Consider the following 22,750-nt stretch of genomic DNA (forward strand, 5'->3'; position numbering starts at 1 on the left):
CTGTGCTTGGCACCTAAGGCAGTGTATGCTGGGGTGGATTTGAAACCTTAACGCGTTTGATCGCTGTTTAGCTTGTTGTGTGCACTGCTGTGCCGCAAACCTCTCTAGTAAGATGGTCACCCCAGTAAATGTAAGTAAATGTGTCATTTATGAGCAACCGATACAGCTGAAAAAAGTGAGTGTGCTGTGGAATTGCTTGTCTCGTTGAAGTGTGCTGTGTTACTGAACAGGTTGGAAACCACTGGAACAGAGAGATGCAAGTTTTAACTATCAGTCTAACATCATTTTACTAAACACTGACTGCATAATGGTAAAGGATCAGAATGGGGCAACACATATGATTAGGGGTTTGGAACCATGCCACAAGGAGAGAGAGTGAAAAAAGATTGGAACTTTACTGTTTAGAAAAGGGGGGATTAATGGGGATCTGATAGCAGTCCACAAAACCATGACAGGTATGGAGAAAGTGAAAAAGGAAAAGCTGTTCACTTGTCCCCATAAGAACTAGGGGTCACCAAATGAAATCAATGGGCAGCAGGTTTAAAATAAACAAAAGGAAGTTTTTTTTCCACACAGGGCACAGTTGGCCTGGGGAACTCCTGGCCAGAGGAGGTTGTGAGGACTAGGACTTTATCAGGGTTCAAAAAAGAACTAGATAAATTCATGGTGGATAGGTCCATCAGTGGCTATTATCTAGGATGGGTAGGAACAGTGTCCCTGGCCTTTGTTTGCCAGAGGCTGGAAATGGATGACAGGGGATGGATCACTTGATGATGACCTGTTCTGTTCACTCCCTCTGGGGCATCTGGCACTGGCCAATGGTGGAAGACAGGACACTGGACTAGATGGACCTCTGGTTTGACCCAGCCTGGCTGTTCTTATGTACATATACTGAGCATATTTTATATATAGATGGGGTCTATATACACATGTTGAAGGTCTGAAAAACAAATATCTATTTTTCCTTAAAAGCAGGATTTAACATTTTTTAGGTCAGAGCTGCACAAGCTGGGAGACAAGGCCTTTCTACTTCATACCAAGCCCAGCTTAATGAAATTCATAGGAAAATGCTGGTGACATGAAATATGAAAATGTGAATCACTTAGACACTCTGGCCTGATTCCCACCATACACATATCCAAATGGGATCAGTTTTCAGATGTTGGTTAGCCCGTCTCTGGATGAGGTAATAGCATAAGACATGGCTGTGACTTTGTTTAATCCTCATCAAACCAAGGTAGTTTAAAATAACACCCAAGACATGCAGCACAACAGCAATGTAGACAAAAATAGTCTGAAAAATTCAGCATTGCCAGAAGAGACTTTGGCATCTCAATTTCTTGCTTTCAAGAAAAGTTGCACATTCAAGATGTGGCAGACTTGGTCACTGGAGACTACTACTTCTTTTGCCATTTGGAAGGTGAAGTGCACTAGCATTTTTTGGAGAGCTCTCCTTTAAGCCCGGGCTTTCCAGGGCGGAGGACTGCACACCACTTGTGGCTCATTCCCCAACACTTAATCAAAGATTTGCCAATAAGAAACAGGAACCATTAGAGCTACGATTTCTGAATTGCTGCTTTCAGTGGAGATGTACTTTATACATTTCTAGAACTCAGTGCAGGGAAAAGGAAACAAAAACCCTTAAGGCACAGTGGTCAAAAATATAAGACGATGAAAGAAAGTGGAAGGAAGACTGTGGTTCATTAATGATCATTTCCCTTCTAAAGGTCTCATCTACTCCAGAACATCCTGAGACCACTAATTAACGTGCATGGCTAAAGTTAGACAAATAGTTTTAATACAGACCAAGTTCAGACGCTGACTTCAGTGAGGTGTCTGGCACTCCAGATTTGGTATGAGGGGGATCCATTTGATTCACATTGAACAGCTTCACCTAGCCACAGCAATGGTTCTCTGTACAGACAGCAATGAGTCAACGCTAACCATTAAACTGCTAAGTCTTTCCTGTCACTGATGTCTAGCTGCACTTGAAAAAATACAAAAGAGGGTACAGGTCTCGAGAAACTATATACGTGTTAAAATAATAATGCCTGACACTGCACAAGAACCAAGTTAAATGAATCACTCTTTCCTCCACTCACCCTCTGGTTCTGAGCACTCATCAGGACCTGGGGGACTGTCTGAATTAGAAGGTTTTTTAAAACTGAATTAACTAACTTTTGGTGTGACGACTCCACAAACATTTCTGATTTATCCTGAAACAGCTTATAATTAACTAGAGTTAATATCCTCTAGTGCAGGCAAAGCCTGAGAGAAACAAACAGGCACCATGCAAAGGAGCCACTGTGAGTACTCTGTACAACTCATTCTGGAAATGAGCTATCTGGGAATCAGGTCCCCTGGAATCATTCTGGCGCATCCACACATTGGGTACCATGTGGTAGTGTCTTTTCCTGGGCATGCAACTGCATGGACTGAAGCATCCCCAAGATGCCACTATAACAATAGCAAGCCCTGATTCAGCTGGACCACAGCGGACATCTCCCTGACAGGTGTTGCTGCAAACCTGTACAATCAATTACGACAACACCCTGGGAACAGCTGTCATGTGTGGACACAAGATACGGCAAAGCTTCAGACATCCAGCTGTTTGTTGCAACATCTAAGGTGGAGTGGGCTCTCATGCAGTAAGATGCTGAGACACACAGAAGTTGGAACAAAAAGAACCAGGACGATTTGCAATTGGATGGAAGTCCAGCTCTTACCCAGCTTTAGCTCATACCGACCGTGTCATGTCAGGACAGCTTTTTGAATTAAGCAGGGTAAAAAGTTAAAGCCAGAAGCAAGGGACCATATTCAGACAGGCAGCAGCTCCTGAAGAATGACCCATTCTGACCAAAAAAAACCAAAAACCTAAAACTGATGTTGTAGCTTCCACTTTCAGATGCATTTAGTATTCTAGCTCTGACAACATCCACTCTGCTATCCCCTCCCATCCAGCAGTCTCTCCTGCTCTCTCTACAAGGCATTTAGAAATTCATATCTAGCTGAGCACATCAAATTCCAATCCCATGCAAACGTAAAAAGAAGTGTGTGATGGGGAGTCCCAGCTGAACCAGTGAAGCCATGTCCTCTCTTCTCTCATCTTACCCATGTGCGCAGACAGCGGGATTGATGAGGTAACCTTCACAACAAATTGAAATGCATTCAGTACCTGAATTATGGTGAGGAGCCTGTGGGGAGGGGCTCGTCTGGCACTTGGCTTTCGATGAGATCAAGTGACAACAAACACGTTTTCCCGTAACAAACAGAAATGGAAGCTATGTCTGGCTCATAATTGACAATAGTTCTTATTTTTTAAATGAATTAACATTGTGTCTGAAAAGTACCTTTCACGGCTAAGATACTACACAAACAGCAACAGGAAGTTTTAATGCCAAGTTTACAATCTTTCCCCAAACGCCTGCCTCACTACTTACCTTGTCCTACACTTGCTCTCTTTTAAACTTTCAGGTATTTACTTCAATCACCAGCAAAAAGCAGTAGAGGATGCAGTCAACAACTCGACACCAAATCCTTTCCTCTGTTACATTCATGCCCATTATCTCTCAGTTACAGACACATTTGTGTCCTTCTCTCAACTAAGTATCCAGCTATGCATGCTGCAGCATCAAGCCCTTTCACAAGTGACAAGAGCTGGCTATGATGAGAGCCTTGCCCTAATTCTCCACTCACCAGGAAAAAAGAGAAATGCCTCCATAATTTATACACTGCAGCCCCAGAGAGACATCTGCATAGCTAAGGAGATGCCATCTTCACTAGCCCACAATCAGAAGGTGGAAAAAGTATCCAGTTACTTGAGTAAAAGCTGCTTTTGGAGGAGGGGAGTGGACTTAAGTATAGGTTCTCAGCATCCCTCTGGAAAATGACTTGAGTAAAAGTACACCCACACAAACACAGACGTCAGATCTAGACTGTACTCAAGTATCCAAAATGAATGCAGCTGCACTTTTGCTCAAGTAACTGTTTGGGTAAGTTGTCCACCTCTGCCCACACCTAGGGACTGCAATTACTTAGCCCTGTTACAATGCGCAGGAAGGCTCTGGGGATAGAAGGAGAAATCTTTCAAGTAGCTGGTTGGTTCCCCAGTCACAGAAAACTTCAGAGTACTGTCAACATTCAGAAATACCCCTGGAGAAAGGAGTACAGCTTTGTAGGTTTCTTCCAGAGTCCAGCCTCCCCATTCTGGCCTGTTCTGCCTCATCTGATCTCTCTCTTTTATTCTTCCTGTGTTTCCAGGTTCTATCCTCCCACCCTGCAGTACTACTGAAAGCTTTAACCATTAAAATGCATAGCTGTACACAGCTAACCACAACATCCTCTGAAGCAGGGTTCACAATGAATGACTTTGAATGACAGCAGTGTTTCCAGGTGCCAGGAATATAAACAGTGTTGATTTCCTAGAAAATGCGACATTGTTCACTGTCTCAGACTACCTCTTGTTGGAAGTAGGAAACAAGGCTTCCTATGTGCAGCTGGAATACTGATGCTGTCCCGCAAAATATGAATGACAGGCTCTAAAAGAAACCATATGTCAACTAAACAGACAGACAAGAACAAATAAAAAAAATTAAGCACTATGGAGCTTAATTGATCTGGCTTTTATGATGGAGCCTTTGGCATCAGAAACTCCTACTGCTGTGGAAGCAAACTTCATGTCCCCTTACTCAGCAAATTGAGTTAGGAAAGTATGTATTGTGCTTAGTCAGCGTTTCAAACTTTCCAGCTTAAGAGTATGCTGCCTATTGCATGAAATAGAAAGTCATTGAACAAGCATTAATGTATGGCAGGGAACTTATTTAACCAGCACTACACAGAGAGCACTGGTTTTAAGGAAAATCAGTTCAACCCAGTTTTCCACATGCATTAAAAGAATATTTAATGTTTGCCTCCACAGAGCTACGCAGGCAGATCATAGAGGTTTAGTGCTAAATGGTCTCTCTCACGACCAACAATAGATTTAAAACAATCATGAAAAAGGCTTTTGATTTTTTGAAGTGAAACACTGTTTCTCTTCTGATTATTAAACTACTTAAGGGATGTAGGAAACTGTCTAACCTACTCCAACAAGTCCCCACCGCCCCCTACAGACAGTGTCTTGAATGAGATCAGACTCCAAGAAGTGTCTTTATCAAAAGACTCAAAATCCAACTGCAACCAAGTAATTTTCAAATGAATTACCCATTTTAGTGTCTCCTTCCCGATGGCCAATACTGGTTGCCAGCAAAGATGGTTTCTTTGGTGTGTAAGAAATTCAAGTCCTGACAACTTTGGTTTTCCCAGAAAATTATATGGATTATAGAATCATAGCACACTAAAACTGGACAGGACCTCAGAAGGTCATTGAGTCTAGTCCCCAGCCCTCACAGCAGGACTAAGCACTGTCTAGACAATCCCTAGGTGTCCATCTAGCCTGCTCTTAAATATCTCTAGTGATGGAGATTCCACAACCTCGGTGAAGCACTGGAATAAATTGCTTACAACCCTGACAGTTAGGAAGTTTGTGCTACTATCCAACCTAAACCTCCCTTGCTGCAGTTTAAGCCCATTGCTTCTTGTCCTACCCTCACAGGCTGAGGAGAACAAGTTTTCTCCCTCCTCCTTTTAACCCTCCGAGGTACTTGAAAACTGCTATCATATCTCCTCTCAGTCTTCTCTCTTCTAAACTAAACAAGCTCAGTTCTTTCAGTTTTCCCTCATTGCTTATGTCAGGGGCCAGCAATATTTTCAACCCCAAGTGCTGAAATTTGACGTTTTGACTTCTATGGATGGTCTGAGTGCCAATGATACTTTTTAAACTCACTAATAGTCCTACTTACAACAACTTCATTAATAAATAAATGAAGATGCAGAGCTTTACCATTTAGATGGTGGTTCATAGAACTGTTGGCATTTTGTTAATCCACAGGCAGGCCTCCCTGCCTTTGTGGTGCGTTGAAGAGACAAGCTGCATCCTTCACAAAACCTGGCATTTTTGGAAAAGCCCCAAAAGAGGCTAGGGCCCCGATCTTCAAAGATATTTAGGCACCTAATGTCCTTTGAAACTTAATGGGAACTGGGCACAGAACTCCTGTAGGTGCTTTTGAGAACCTCCAACTTGGCCTCTCTGTGCCTCAGTTTCCTTGACAGTAGAAGAGGATAATTGGTTCTCTCAAATTCCTTGCTAGGGAGCTATAACAAACGCTGGGTTACCAGTCAGGACCTGTTCAGCAAATCACTTAAACATGTGCTGGACCTCCAGTCAATGTCCCTGAGTCAAGGGCACATAAGGAGGTGGTGGAAGTTGAGCCCGCAATTGTAGTTTTGCAGAATTGGGCCTCTGTTCTGAGACTGGGGAAGGGGCAACTATTTTAATAGTAAGTTGTTATCATAAACCACCATGGGTTGTGGGTGGATTCAGGTGTCACCAAGAACAGGCCCCCTTCCTGTTGGTGAGTCTGCCCCCGAGTAGGGCAAACGCTTTCATGTCCGACATTCTGTTGTCTGGAACTCTCAAATAACCATAAGTCAATTGTAGTGATGTTTCCCATATATAGTGTGTAGTGAAAGTAAATATAAACACACACAGCAAATCCAGTATCAATTTACGGTGTACAATACTGCTGTTAATAAATAAGGTCCTCAGTCTGTCTCCTAATATCTAACCTTGTTTTTCTTTAGTGTTATGCACTGCTAGGTGGATCTCTCTATTACCCAGAATATTTGAATATCTGCAACCTCCCAGTCCCAGGACTGCTGGATAGGAAAGAGTTTACGTGCTGGAAAAAGACAGCTGCAAACAGGGCAGTCTGAGCACACAGAACGTGGGGCGCCTGCTGCCTTCTGTAAAGTGAATGGCCCCAGTGAATGGTAGTTAGTCAAGGGGAATCCGTCTCTGGTCACCTCTCTCCATGAACTAACTGACAGGCACAGAGCAGCCCAGGTGGTGGGTGGGGAAAACTTCCCTCCTTAGCCAGGATTAAGGCTGGCTGGCCGGCCAGCAGCACCACATCTGGAACCGTTGTAAGTGCTTCCCCGCCTGTGGCGCCCACTCCCTGGGCCCTTCTCCCCCATCAAACTCAGCTCCCTGCAACTTCTGCCAGGCTGCGCTGCTGCACTGCACAACCTGCTTCTTCAGCATGGCACTGCTGGGAGGGGCCAGTCCTCCTGTGCTCCTCCACCAACCACCGGAGGAGTGGGACCCAGGTGTGCAGCCGGGAAAGGCAAATTGGGCCCTAGTGTTCCAGCCTTGGAAACAGATGGCCAAGCTATGGTTGGCTTAACAGGGCTCACGGCAGGGCAGTGCCTTCCACAGGGGCTGCTCTGGCTTGGAGCCAGTCTGAGCCCTACCACCCTTCCCCGAAGCTCTAGTTAGGCTGTTTTGATCTGCTTATGGTGCTCCGTTTCTGCAGCCTCGCTGGCCTCCCGTCTTGCCTGGCTCCGCTTTCTGTGCCAGAGCTTGGCAGCCAGCTGCTCTCTCTAAACTTAGTCATTTTCCATTCGGCCCAAGGAGAGGGGCCAGGCTGGTTAGCTCAGCCAGGAGTTGCAGTAAATACTGCTGTACGGGGCTGACTGAGCAGCTGGCTGCTGCACCCAGGAGCCAAGGCACCCGAGAAGAGGAAAGCAGCCCGACAACTTTTGGCCATGGGGGAGAAGGGACAGGTTCATGTATCAGCTGCATATATATTAACAGCATCAGACCAGTCCAAGTCCTTGGGGAAGTCTGTTGTTCATACGATGTGGTCAGTCTGAAGCATCTCCACACTCAATGGTCACTATTCTGTTAGAAATGATTGTTTGACAAACACTACAAATTTCTTATCTGGGCACAGAGAGTAGAATTCTCGGGCTAGACCATGATGCCAAACTGTGCTAACCTTCTGTCCTATCTCTAACAAAAAAAGGTCTGATCTGACCTGATCAAGTCTGATCACTTAAGCCTCAGCGCTATGAGTCAGACAAGGTCCTGCCTGGTAATAAGGTTACTGTGGATGATTGAAGGTAAAAGTCATTTAAATAAAAGCCTACGAGCAGCATACACAGAAAATTTCAGTCTCCTGTGTTGGCAAGCTACCACTACATCGCTATGTTTTGTGCCTCTCACTACTGCCAAGGACTGGGGCTTAATGCTAGCTGTTTCCATGGCACTTATTTGTAGCATCCAAACTTTGATTAAGCCTCACACAGCCCCTTTGAGGTAGGGAAGAATGATTGTCCCCCTTTTACAGATAAAATGGAGGCACAGAAACAAGAAGTCATTCACGTAAGATAACAGGTCTGACCACATACACCCAGCAATGTACGCAGATTTCCAGAGCTAAGTACATAAATGAGCTTTAATTAAATAGTATCTATATTAGCCTTCCACCATAGAGGGGTGAAACAACAACTTCACCTAGTAACGGGGGGGGGGGGGGTGGCGGTAGGGGGGTTGGAATAAGGGGTAGCATCACATATAGTGATGAGGAAACTACAGACTAAATCAGAAGCTGCCACGGCCTTCAGCGGGCATAGAGCGCAGAGCACGAAGTGAAAAGAATGTGTGCTGCAAAAATAAAAGTGTTCTGGTACTTGAGACCAAAGTCAACTAACTGAAAGAGAAAAAACACTGATTCTTCTGCCTTGCATTTACCCCTTAATGTAACTGATTTAACAGTGGGCTCCTGCGTTTAGTTTGTATTTGCTGGCTCCTCTACTGAAAAAGTTTTCAGGAAGTGACTTTCCTTTAATTTCAATGGGCAAAGTACCCACTCTGTGTGGGTCATTCCCACAAGCTGAGGGCCTTGATGCTATGGGGACAGGCACAGTGAAATCCCACTGTAACCACCGTACACATGAAATCAGCTGAGATCATTCAATTAGGGTAAAATGTAAACAAAACGGGGCAGATAAACCCCCAAAACTGGTGGGTTTTCCAATACAGGTTTACCAAGGCAGTACAGAACAGCCTGCGTACTACCTCACTGGTTATGCAGCAGTCCAAACAATGCAACTCTCTTAATGTAGCCAGCCTCAGTCCTCCAGCCAGGTACTTAGGTCAAATAAGAGAACAAATTACTGAAATTCTTATTTTATCAGATAAAGGGAAAAGTTTGTCTGATCTCAAAGGACAAGCTATGCACCCAGGTCTATATATAACTTAGATCTTACCCTCAAAATACACACTTGTAGCCAATTCATAGTAACTAAATTAAAATTTATTTAAAAGGAATATTGGATGAAAGATCAATATACACACAGGAACGCATTCACTTCTTGAGGTTCAGATACACAGAGCTAGTCAGCTTTGCAGTTGCAGATGGGTCTTTTCAGATCAGCCCAGGGTTAAGTCAAAGTCCCACCAGGATATTCTGGGCTCTCATCCCTTCTCATTTGCAGCTTTCCCCAGAAGCATCCAAGCAGACAGGGGATGAAAAAGGATCCTGTCCAAAGGGACTTTATACATTTGCAGCAGCCTCTTGGGCTGGGAGAACAACGGGCTTTTGTTGGGCCAATTAGCATAAGGTAAACAGTTCACATACAGTTTACCCCAACCATCAAAAAGACAGAGACCAGAATATTACTTTAATCAAGTTTCACTATAAATGTTAAGTATCAGAGGGGTAGCCGTGTTAGTCTGGATCTGTAACAGCAACGAAGGGTCCTGTGGCACCTTATAGATTAACAGAAAAGTTTTGAGCATGAGCTTTCGTGAGCACAGACTCACTTCATCAGATGCTGGTCTTGGAAATCTGCAGGGCCAGGTATAAATAAGCCAGAGCAAGGGTGGGGATAACAAGGTTAGCTCAGTCAGCAAGGGTGAGGCTTACTACCAGCAGTTGATCTGGAGGTGTGAACACCAAGGGAAGGGAAGCTGCTTCTGTATTTAGCCAGCCATTCGCAGTCTTTGTTTAAGCCAGAGCTGAGGGCATCGAATTTGCAGATGAATTGCAGCTCAGAAATTTCTCTTTGGACTCTGGTCCTGAAATTTCTTTGCTGTAGGACAGCTACTTTTAAGTCTGCTACTGTGTGGCCTGGGAGATTGAAGTGCTCTCCTACGGGTTTTTGTACATTGCCATTTCTGATATCTGATTTGTGTGCATTTATTCTTTTACACAGAGACTGTCCAGTTTGTCCGATGTATACAGCAGAGGGGCATTGCTGGCACATGATGGCATAAATTATATTGTAGGTGATGGCTAGTGGTGTTCTGTTGGTTTCTCTCTTGGGCTTGTCCTGTAGTAAGAAACCAACAGAACACCACTAGCCATCACCTACAGTCCTCAGCTAAAACCTCTACAGCGCATCATCAGGGATTTACAACCCATCCTGGACAATGATCCCCCACCTTTCACAGGCCTTGGGAGGCCGACCAGTCCTTGCCCACAGACAACCTGCCAACCTGAAGCAAATCCTAACCAGCAACTATACATCACACCACAGTCACTCTAACTCAGGGACCCATCCATGCAACAAACCTTGTTGCCAGCTCTGCCCACATATCTACACCAGCAACACTATTACAGGACCTAACCAGATCAGCCACACCATCGTGGGTTCATTCAGCTGCACATCTACCAATATAATTTATGCCATCATGTGCCAGCAATGCCCCTCTGCTATATACATCGGACAAACTGGACAGTCTCTACGTAAAAGAATAAACGCACACAAATCAGACATCAGAAATGGCAATATACAAAAACCCATAGGAGAGCACTTCAATCTCCCAGGCCACACAGTAGCAGACTTAAAAGTAGCTATCCTACAGCAAAGAAATTTCAGGACCAGACTCCAAAGAGAAATTTCTGAGCTACAATTCATCTGCAAATTCGACGCCCTCAGCTCCGGCTTAAACAAAGACTGCGAATGGCTGGCTAAATACAGAAGCAGCTTCCCTTCCCTTGGTGTTCACACCTCCAGATCAACTGCTGGTAGTAAGCCTCACCCTTGCTGACTGAGCTAACCTTGTTATCCCCACCCTTGCTCTGGCTTATTTATACCTGGCCCTGCAGATTTCCAAGACCAGCATCTGATGAAGTGAGTCTGTGCTCACAAAAGCTCATGCTCAAAACTTTTCTGTTAGTCTATAAGGTGCCACAGGACCCTTCGTTACTATAAATGTTAATATTCCCTTTTGATCTTAAATAAAGCTACAGTAACAGACAAGGGACTGTTAACATCACGAGACCCCAGCACACACCTACCACCCTAAAGCTCTGCCAACGAAAGTTTGCCTTTCAAAGTTCTACTCCAATCTCATGCAATAGCTCAACCATTGTTTATACATTTTCCTAAACCCTGGGTCAGTTGGCCTGAAAGGGTAAACCAGCTCATGGGCTAAGTGCCACACTTTAATCGGATGTCTAATATTTCAGGCAGGGAACATCATACCCTCAGATGGAAAGATTGTTTTCCAGTGAAAACTGGCATGCTGAGGACTTTCATTGTGTTTGTAAATGAAGTAGCACCTGCAGATAAGGGGAAAAGCAATAATTTATCCACGCAACTCCATTCCCAATCACCTCAGGCTAACACAATTTCATCAGTCACAGAGAGATAGCCATGTGAGTCTGTATCCTCACAAAACAAACCAGCAGCTCTGTACCACTTGAAAGACTAACAAAATACTTCATTAGGTGATGAGCTTTCGTGGGGCAGGGCCACTTCTTCACTATTTCCAGATCTGAAGAAGTGTGACTGCCCTACAAAAACTCATCACCTAATAAATCATTTTGTTAGTCTTTCAAGTGCTACAGGACTGCTTGGTTTTTTTCCCTGACAATTTCATAACTTGGTTAAAATGCTCTTTATCACCACCTACCCAGGGAAGAGACAACTGAATTAGGACCTGGCAAGGAGTCAAGCCTCAGTTCTCCTTGGGTTTTGTTTTCCCAACCCCAGGGCCTATTTATTTTAACTTCTCGTGCTGAATCATAACTTGACCTCCAGATATTGCTCAAGATGCCAAGTGCTTCTTCCAATTGTGTCAAAACAATGCACACTTCTACAAGTGTTTCAAGCCTCTGAGATCCAAGGAGGACTTAGCCTAGTATTGCCGACGATAGGCACTCTGTAAAACCAGAGAGCCAGAATCTCTGAACTGGGTCTGCTACAGAGATCAGCCTACAAATGCAGCCATCAAGACCCACAGCAATTTTCTAGTCACCAAGAAGGACCACCTGTGCAGGAGAGAGAAAGAGAATCGAGCCAAGTGATGAGACTCAGTCAATTTATGAAGAAGCTTGGAACAGCACATAAGGAATCCAAGATGGCAAAGAGAAACTGCAGTGCTCCGGCAAGGAGAATTCGACGGTGCAGTTTCTTAAGCTCTTCAGGGAACAAGGCAGCTGGGCCCTCAAGGGCCCTGCTTATTTATAAGTAGAATTTTCTTAAAGAGAAAAAGAAAAAAATCAAGTCATTTTAAGTCTGTGAAAGTGGGATTTAAACTGCCAAAAAGGAGAGGGAGGGATGGCAGATTTCTCCTTGCCGAGTTGGTTATTCACCCTACTTACAGTTTCCTCTGTGAAATTTCAATGAGATGTCAGGGTAGGAAGCTGATGAGATTAAGGGCCCATAAATCATCCATGTTCTAGTAAAGAGAGGCTTAGTAGACTCTGAACCCTTTGCATAGCCACTGCAGTGACAGCTGCCGATGTGACTGCTGAAATCTATGGCTGACAAATGGCAGGGGATTAGTACCCCTGTGGATTTGCTGGTCAGACCCTGGCGCTGCAACGGGTCCCCGCAGCAACGTGGCACTATGATGCACCCCGTGCACATTCTACACTTCTGTTGCCTCTGCATCTGCCAAGGCCTCCAGGAACCCTCCAGCAGGACTGCGAAACATTATCAAGTACAAAAATAGATGCAGCTCTTTGGGGTGTCACCTCGTTTCCCAGTGAGAGGTGGAGCTGAAGAGAGGATCATGGGACATAAGGCAGGACTCAAGTGCAGCTACTTTGCAGATATGAGAAATCGTGCCCTGGACAAACCTCTAGGTGTTGTCTGGCTTCGCAGCCATTTGTTAAGCCACAACTAATGCACATTCCTGTTAAAATCCTTCAACCTGAGCAATCCTAGCCCCAGCGGGGCCCATTTCTGTATTACTTCTGTCCTGTGGCACCAACGGAGCCCGAATGGGGAGAATCATTGACTTCAAAAGGAGTTTGATCAGACTCCCAAGCTGGACACGAATGCAGCTCATGGGATCGGCGATTTTCTATAACGTTTTAGTGGTGCCAGGCCTGATTACCCCGGAAGTCTATCTTTGCTCTTGCATTAGTCGTGGGATTTCAGGTAGTCTGGAGGGTTTCTGCTTTTGGCTCTCCTTCCTGCTTGAGAACCCAGAGCATGGGACTAGTGGCTTTCGGGTCAGGATGTGCTGATTTGACTTAGCTTTTGTTTATTTTTCCTTTGCATTGCTGTTTGATGCCCTTGATGTATTTTAATGCTGTAAATAAGAATCTGCTTTCTGTGGCTACAGACACACTACTGAGCACTAAATACTGGCCACGACTGGCTGCAGCATGCAGTTTTGATAGGGACACAAAGTTTTGGTCTTTGCCCCCATAAGCACAGGTCTCATTTTGTTAGGTCCTGGCAGCATGCTAGAGAAATCTGGCCCTTAGGAGGTTAAATCATAGGGCCAAGTTTTCCTCTGTCTCACATGCGCATGCTGATACTCCCCTTACGGTTGTAAAGGACACAAAGCAGAAAAAGGTAGATCAGGAAACTGTCTCTACATTATTTCAAGCTTAAAAACCAGTTTTCCGTTTATACGGCACCAATGGCACCAAAGCCCCTTACCAACAGAAATCACTTTCCAGTGAAATCAAGGGAGAGAAACAGCCACTTCTGGGGAGCACATGGCACTCTACAGCTTTACCTACTTTAGGTCAGATGAAGAATTCCACTACTAAGTGAAAAGTCTGGGGAAATTTAGGAAGGCCAAATGAAATTATCTGAGCTGGGAGTTTGGTCAAGACACTGCAACAAAATGGGGCTTTTATAGGACCTTTAGCAACCAGATGTCAGCAGGGTCTGGTCTGTATATTGCAGGGGAAGGATGATACCACTGATACCACAAGGCCCCTAACCATACTAGGTATTTTGTTTTTTTATGACTCGGAGGGAAGAAACCCTTGGATTGAGTCCTCTCTACCACTCCATGCAGTGCTTGAGATCTCTCGCCCAAATATTTCCATTCTACTTTTTACAGCAGTGTTTCTCAACAGGGATGAAGACCTTGTGGGTACACTGAGGTCTTCCACGGGGTACATCAACTCATCTAGATATTTGCCCAGTTTCACAGCAGGCTACATAAGAAACACTAGTAAAATCAGTACAGTCTAAAAGTTCATTCAGACAAGGACCTGTTTCTACTGCTTTGTAGGCCTTATGTTGAAATGTAAGTACAATATTTCCACTCCAATTCATTTATTTGATATAAGATGGTAGGAAGTCAGTAGTAGTCTTCTGTGATGTTTTTGCACATTTTTGTGAGTAAGTAGTCTTTAAGTGGGGTGTAACTTGGTGGTCTGCAAAACAAATCTGATCCCTGAAAAGGACACAGTAATTTGGAAAGGTTGAATGGCATTTGTTTCAAGACCTCAGGTTACCTTAGGGCCATGTTTCTCAAATAGTGGTGTGTGTAACCCTTAGGGGTATGTGAGAAATCTGGAAGTACTTATAACTTTTTTTTTTAAAAGAGGTGCTTTACAAAAAAGGTTGAGAAACACCATTTTATAGTGTCAAAACTCTTTATCATCTTTAACTGCTTTATCCCACCCTCCCTTTAGGCTTTTCCTGACCCTTCCACCCAGAACATAACAGCAGCCATATTGGGCCAGATCAAACGTCCATCTAGTCCAATATCCTGTATTCCGACAGTGGTCAATGCTTGGTGTCCCAGAGGGAATGAACAGAACAGTTAATCATCAAGTGATCCTCCCGTCACCCATGCCCAACTTCTGACAAACAGAGGCTAGCAACACCATTCCTACACATCCTGGCTATCAGCCATTGACGGATCCATCCTCCATGAATTTATCTGTTTCTTGTTTGAACTCTGTTAAAAGTCCTGGTCTTCACAACATCCTCTGGCAAGGAATTCCAGGGGTTGACTGTGCATTGCTTGGATACGTCCTTTTGTTAGTTTAAAACTTGCTACTTATTAGTTTAATTTGGTGGCCCCTAAATCTTATGTTATGGGAACAAGTAAATAACTTTTCCTTATTCACTTTCCCCACACCAGGCATGATTTTATAGAGCTCTATCATATCCCCTTAGTCTCCTCTTTTCTAAGCTGAAAAGTCTCAGTCTATTTAATTTCTCTTCACATGACACCTGTTCCAAACCCCTAAGCATTTTTGGTGCCCCTTTTCTGAACCTTTTCCAATGTCAATCTCTCTCTTTTAGATGAGGTGACCACAGCTGTACGAAGTATTCAAGATGTGGGCATACCATGGATTTCTTTAGAGGCAGTAAGATATTTTCTCTCCTATTTTCTGTTCCTTTTAAAATGATTCTTAACATTGTTTGCTTTTTTGATGTCTGCAGCACATTGAGTGGATGTTTTCAGAGAACTGTCCACAAAGACTCCAAGTCTCTTGGGTGGTTATAGCTAATTTAGGCCCCATCATTTTTTATGTACATATGAATTAATTTGCTTTAATCAACATTAAAATTTATCCACTATTTTGTTGCCCAGTCACCTAGTATTGCGAGATCCTTCTGAAGCTTTCCAAAGTCTGCTTTGGACTTAACTACTGTGACAAGGTCAGACTAGAGGACGGCTATGGAGTAGGGAGAAGGCAGCCCCAAAAGGGTGAAAGCCCTGCTAATTAAGGGGGGGAAGGGCTGCTGGACAATTAGGAGCAGCTGGCCCAGACAGACTGGGGCCAGTTGACACTACTTCAGGGCTGCTGGAAGCCTTTAAAAGCCTCCCCAGTTATAAGAGAGGAAGTGGGAGAGAAGACAGCGACCAACTGTCCAAGCTCTAGTGACATACAGAGTACAAAGAGTTGTAGAGTAGAGACAGCAGACGAAGGAGTCCCAGAAGGAATGGGTGGGCTTCCTCCCCCAGAAACCAGCTGCAAGCAGGTCCAAACACTGGCCAGGGAAAGAGGGGCCCTTGCCACACTATCATGAGCAGTTTAGTATCATCAGCAAATGTTGTGACCTCACTATCCCTTTCTCCAGCTTGTTTGGGAACACCTTCAGTAGAATTAGTTCCAGTACAGACCCCTGCATGACACCCCGTGTTACCTCTTCTCCGTGCTGAAAACTGACCATTCATTCCTACCCTTTGTTTCTTTTCTTTCAACCAATTGTTAGTCCATGAGAGGACCTTCCTTCTTATCCCATGACAACTTACTGTACTTACGAGCCTTTGGTGAGGAACCTTGTCAAAGGCTTTCTGGAAACGTAAGTACACTATATCCTTCCTTGTGCACACGCTTCTAGTGGATTAGTGAGGCTTTATTTCCTTTTGTATGTTGACTTTTCCCCAACAAATTACGTTCATTATGGATCTGACAATTCTGTTCTTTACTATAGTTTCAATTAATTTGCCTAGTACAGATATTAGACTTACCAATCTGTAATTGCTAGGATCACCTCTAGAGCTCTTTTTAAAGATTAATGTCACATTAGGTATCTTGCAATCATTTGATATCGAAGCTGATTTAAAGGATAGGTTAAAAAGCACAGTTAGCAGCTCTTCAATTTCACATTTGAGTTCTTTCTGAGTTCTTGGGTGGCTTGTTATGGTTTAGTTTATCAATTTGCTCCAAAACCTCCTCTAATGACCAGGAACCTCAGCAGGCTAAAATACACAATCTAATTATTCCTCACAACATGCCCACAGATAGATACCCCCATTCCATCAAAAGTGAAAGTAAGGGGATGCAGCCTGGTGTGATGCTCTGGCATGAGCCAGCTGAGGCAGCACCATTTAAAGAGCCTGATGGGATACTGCTTGCAATGTGCTCTTCCAGCTGGGCTCCTGCTGCTGCATGCTGGTGCTGGGCGCCCACAACCAGGTGAGACAGCTGGCAGGTTATGTGCTGTTCCTGGCATGTGCTATTGCTAGCAGCTCCAGGAAAGAAACTGGGATGTCTCACACTTCTGCCAGTTTACCTGCAGCAGTAACTGCTGCCCCCCATGGCTCTCCTGTGGCCACATACCCCATCCCCCGAGCCTCTTGCACTTCCCACCCACCCCAACCCTTGCCCTTCCTTGAGTCGCCTGTACCTCCCACCCCTTGCCCTGAGAGCCTCCACAAACCCAGCCCCCAAGCTGCCTACTCTCACCACTCCAACTCCAGCAACTGCTTCCCTGAGCTTCTGGCACCTCCAACACCCCAGTCTCACCCCTGCCTTGACTTCTGCACTTCTCTCAGACACCCACAACCCCCTGCTCTTAGCCTCACCACACCACCACCCACTCCAATGGAAATGAAACCATCAGCAACAGAACATCGGCGTTATTGCTTCAGCTACCTATATTTTACATTAACAATCCCTTTCCATTTTCAGAGACGGACAGACCAATATGAGACAGGTAAGCAACTTGCCCAAAGCTACACAGGAGGCAGCAACAGGGCAGAGATGACAACTCAGGAGTTCCCAGCATAAAAACCCCAAGCTCAGTTAACTACCAAGCCCAAGAGAGCGCCAACTGTCCCTACACTGAGGCTCTGTCCAGCTCCATACGTGCAATAGAGCAGGGGGTGGGAGTGCTGTCAGAGGTGAGCACCCATGTCATTCATTTTTTATTACAGCTGTTCAGACTGTGCACTAGTTGGCATGTTAGAAGGCTAAATCCACTGCAGCCGAGACATGGTTTAGTTGCACAACTGAGGGCCCTCACCTGTGGAACTTGCTCCTTGCAATGGTCCTCCAAAGCTGGAATAAGGTGCATTCAGGTGACAATGCAAGACTATTTTCACCCACTGGCCTCTATTTTATTTTCAGAGATTGACGGTTGTCAAGACTGGACAACCAGGCATGCAAAGGGCTGAATTTCAGTGACAGAGTTGAGGGTTAACTTGAATGATCTGACCAGGTGTTTTAAGAGATATATTCATAGACCACTCCATACAAGATCCTGGGTCCGATATAAATCTAGAGGAATAATACTGCTGCCATCAGACTGAAGATAAAGTTATACACTGCCATAGCAAGATGGTAAAAGAGAAATCAAATATCAGTGCCGAAGGTTTCTCATTACTGAATGCTATTACTAGGGAAAGAGAAGTTGGGATTCCAGCGCAACAATGCCCCCTTGTGGAAATCGCTGCACCTTATCACCACCCACTGAAACACAAATGAAAAGCAGTGCCAAATACCAAGCTACAAAGCACGACTCCTTTGAATTACTGAACTATAACTGCACAAAGATTGGATGCATTCAGCAGCCTCTGTAACACTCCTGTTCTGTTGCACAACAGGAAAAATCACCTTATTGTGCTTTCTTACAATGAACCAAGTCACTTTCCTATGCTCAGGCTGGGAGAGCATAGTAAGGTAAAAGCTCCCATGTTAAGGGCCCACATCTGGGTAGATTGTTCGACTGGTAGGAAAGTTTTTGTTCAGTCCTTAGATGAAGTGCTTCATGATTGGGTGTGAACGTATGGTGTATCCTTTGGTCTTCTGATGTCTCCTGGAGATAGCCAGTAAGGTACTGTTATGGAACTGCTGGCTAGACCTCGTTTGAGGTGTAGGATATAATCCAAAAGTCTAGGTAGCAGAACAGAGTGAAGTGGTAGGGTGTGGTTGTACCCGAGATGTGAAAACAACGCCATTTTTGATCATAGGTTTTTCTGGTAGCAGCTTTGCAGCTATTGATTAGGAAGGATTATTATTTCTTTTGAACATTGTAATCTGAGGCCAGCTAGCCCTGAAGGACCCAGGCTGTGAGTTGGAGAACTGTGAGTTGTGGGTGGCAAAGTTTGCTGGTGTCCTAAGTGAGTGAGGAATTTGTGGTAGACAGAGAGGGAAGACTATCAAAAACTGGGTTAGGTATTGGAACAGAGTTTGTCTGGGCCATGTAGATACTACGAGTAGGACTTGTGCATTGTTCTGCCACATCTTGTAAAGTACTGTATGTATGAGAGGTATGGCAGAGATAGCATAAAGGAAGGGAACATCCCATTCGACGGAGAAGGCATCTCCTAGTGATTGTTTGCCCAGGACAGCACATGAGGAGTGTGTTGGGCGTTTAGTGTTGTGGGCTGTTGCAAAAAGATCTACAGTCAGGAATCCCCATTTTTGAAATATGGTGTTTGGCACCTGCAAGTCCAGCACCAATTTGTGGTTTTGACGAAAGTGTCTGCTGAGTGTATCTGCTACAGTATTCTGTTTTCTAGGGAGATATAGTGCAGATTTTCATGTAGTTGGCTATTCACCAGTTCCATACATGTATGGCCTCCATACAGAAAGAATAAAACTGTGCTCCGTGCTGGCATGCACGCCAGGTTGTCTGTAAAAATGTTGATTGGTTTACGAAGTATTGGTGGTAAGTACTGTTTGCATGTTCTTTTTATTGCTCATATTTCTAGGACATTGATACACACATGGGATTCTGCTGCCCTCCTCTATTCCTGTCTTGTGACACATGGGTGCCTCATCTCTCCAGGGCTGCCGCTGTGGTTACTGTTATTGATGCATGTTGTGGTTTGAAGAGGATTCCCGTGCATGCATTGGAGGGACACAGCCACCACTGAAAAGAAGACCTGATCCCGAGGGGCATGCTTAGCCATTTGTGACATCTGTAGGAGCTCGGTAGCGCAGACCCTCAAAAGGGAGCTTCTCAGCCATGTTTTGTACTTCTTTTGGGAAGCCTCAGAGATGGAGCCACGAGGTAAATTGCATCACCACAGCTGTTGCCAGGGACTGAGCTTCCGGGTTTGTTGAAACCAAAGAAGCCAGCAGCACTGCTTTAGCTATCAGAGATCTTTCAGCCAGATTAGGGAACAATACGAAACTGGGCTCCTCAGGGAGTTTACCAATACATGTTTTCATGGTGTCCAACATTGTACATGTGTATTCTGTGAGGAACACTGAGTAATTCACTATGCTGAGGAGTGGGATTTTCTGCCAAGGACAGCTAAGCATTTCCAGTCCTTGTCATATGGCCTTGACTTGAATTGCAGTTACTTGTCCTTATGGTGCACTGCCTCAAATAGTAGGCTGCTTGTATCTCTGAGGTCCTTGGTCTGAGACTACTCCTGGAAATTGCTGCTGCTGCTGAGGGGACATGGCCTCTGGGTCTGAAGGTGGCCTGTGAGATGTCTCCAGTATGACCAGCTTTAGCTGCAGATCCCTTGTTTTCAAAGACCTGCCTGGCAGGGTGTTTTTTGTTTGTTTGTTTTTGCAGTTGGCACACTTTGGTGGGATGTGCGTGTCACCTAGACAATGGATGCCTTGTGAATAGCCATCTGAAACTGGGACCAATAGCTTGCCTGAGGTGCAGTGTTTGAATCCCGGAGAACCCTAGCTTGCTCAGTATGAGCACCAGAGGCACTAAGGATTGAAATTAAAGGGGTTTTTAAATAAATAAATAAATGGAAACAATGAAATCAAGAGAATGAAAATAAAATTGGGGAGAGACTGGAAAAGATCTAAGATTGTGAGCTCAGGGAGCTGCTGAGGTTCCAACCTAAACCTAACGCAGCAGAGAAGACACTGAGGGATAGCTGGGGGTGTGGGATGGCTAATGGTTTGCACGAGCGCAAGCTGCATACCACGTGTGAACCACCAGCCAGGGTACCACTGCTAAAACACTCTGACTATAAGCACAGGGCACAGAAACACCTTACATAGAGCGCCCACTGGACCACTCCCTCAAAGGAGTTGTGGCTTTAAAAATTAGCATCTTTGAGACCAGATGAGAGCTGTTTCTCCCAAATCTGGTGCCCAAGGCCCTTTGGAAAAAACCTTCCTACGGTAACACAGAAAGGAAGGGAAGAGGGGAGACAGTGGAAAACTTCATCTCCAAGCCACCAAAGATTTGGTCCACTTACCACTCAGCTGCGGAGGGGGGTACAGGTGGTAGGTGCTGTAGATATCATTGGACATTTGGAGCTGCAACTTGGTGTGTTTCTTCAGCAGATCAGATATGCTTTCCTCCTGGAAGGGAGTCTTCTCCAAGATCACCACAGCATCCTCTGCATCACCAGAGGCTCCATTCACCTGGAGCGAGAGAGGTCAATATGAGCCTGCAAAACATTTGACTTACATTAACATAGCACTTACCCGTTCCCTCTCCCCCATCACAGCAGTGGCCATGCAACTTCCTAGTTTTAGCCACTTCCCATCAGGCAGGTGGAGACCTCGCTTGCTTACAGCCAGTAGCATACTTCTCTCTGGCCAGTTACCCTGCATGACTGTAGATACCATTCTTCACCCTGCATGGGGTATGAGAGCTGCGTAAGGGAGAGAAGCAGAGGCTGGAACAGACTGACAATCCCCTGAGATATCCTGACTGAACACTACAGGAGTAAATAAAGCCTTAGTGGTTTATAACCTTGGGATAAACATTTACATTTCCAATACAATGTATGTACCAGTGTGATAGTGCGTGGAATGTCTTTAGTAAGACAAGGTTAATGCAATCTCAGGAAGTGCAAAGATCTTTTTGGAACATTATGTAGGCTGTGAATTGCCCTAGGAAATACACTGTGCTGAGGGGATGCAAATTCCCTCCTCTCCCAAACCAGCCCTTTGAAGATATGCACGGCGGGTTGGAGAGGGACAGGGGAGATTCTGCACAGTATCCTCTGCTTCTGGAAACTCCAGTGAGCTCTGCCTTGATCTGTACAAAAGGGTGGACTGGGTGGGCTTGTTCTTAATTGAGGCTGTGCGATGAACTGGTAACCATAAGAAGTCACCTAGGATGTGAGGGTCTATCCCACTGTAACCCACATGAGCTGCTGTTGTCCTAAGTAAGTGAGGCATCTGTGGTAGAGAGGGATGAACTCGGGTAAATTTTTCCGCAAGCAGGCAGGTTCTTTATTGTTCTTCGAAACGTTTTCTCCCATACTTTTTAGCTGAAGTAGAGCCGCTTAGCAAACTCTGTGCAGTAACTTTTAAGTGTAGCAGTCGCTGGGTGGTCAGCCTCTGAGGGGAAAGCCAGCAGCTGAGCCTGGGCATATGCAGGCGTGCACCACTAACGAGATACACACTGCCCACTGTGGGTGCTCTACTAATCAGCCAGGCGACACCTGAATCTCTCCCAAGTGACCACCCACATGCTCAGTGTACGCAGAACTCTGGACAGACGAGAGCTGGGAAGTTGGAAGCCAGAGAGTAAGTACCAGGCCTGCACAACAGAGAAATGCAGGTCTGCCACCTTGAACTATGACATCAGTATATCACGCACCTTGACATCCACTTACAAGAGCCTAATCTGACCCACTGACACCAAGTGCTGAATTTAGCCCACAAAACCTAACAAACCCCAATCTTCTCCTCAAAGGGGTTTATTCATCAAAAAGACTGCTCTGAAATGAGGAAACACTTGGCAATTTCCTGACCCTGCATCTGTCTCAGGTCTCTCAAAAGTGGACATGCTGCAGACAACAGGGACTAACCCAGTAGTACACCAAGCGAAAACACTGAGTTGTAAGCTAAAGTCAGACCTTTCCAGACTGCTGTGTGGCTGTAAGAGTTGGATTAAAAGGGTACTTACATATTTCCCATTTTATGGTCCCTGAGTGGCAACTCTATCCATCTTATTTACAGCATTTGAGTTAACAGCTAGTTTG

The 22,750-nt window shown here is 45.0% G+C and overlaps 1 protein-coding gene across 2 annotated transcripts in view; it reads right to left on the minus strand.

The window, feature by feature from the left end:
- DCPS (decapping enzyme, scavenger) overlaps positions 1–22,750 on the minus strand; it is a 54,839-nt gene that overhangs the window by 25,392 nt on the left and 6,697 nt on the right. For both annotated transcript variants that reach the window (XM_074976856.1, XM_074976855.1), the window contains exon 2: positions 21,008–21,176. In XM_074976856.1, coding sequence (XP_074832957.1) covers positions 21,008–21,176 — 169 coding nt within the window. The remainder of the gene's footprint in view (positions 1–21,007; positions 21,177–22,750) is intronic.

This window comes from Carettochelys insculpta, chromosome 25, assembly GCF_033958435.1.
Source record: "Carettochelys insculpta isolate YL-2023 chromosome 25, ASM3395843v1, whole genome shotgun sequence".
Classification (NCBI taxonomy): Eukaryota; Metazoa; Chordata; order Testudines; family Carettochelyidae; genus Carettochelys; species Carettochelys insculpta.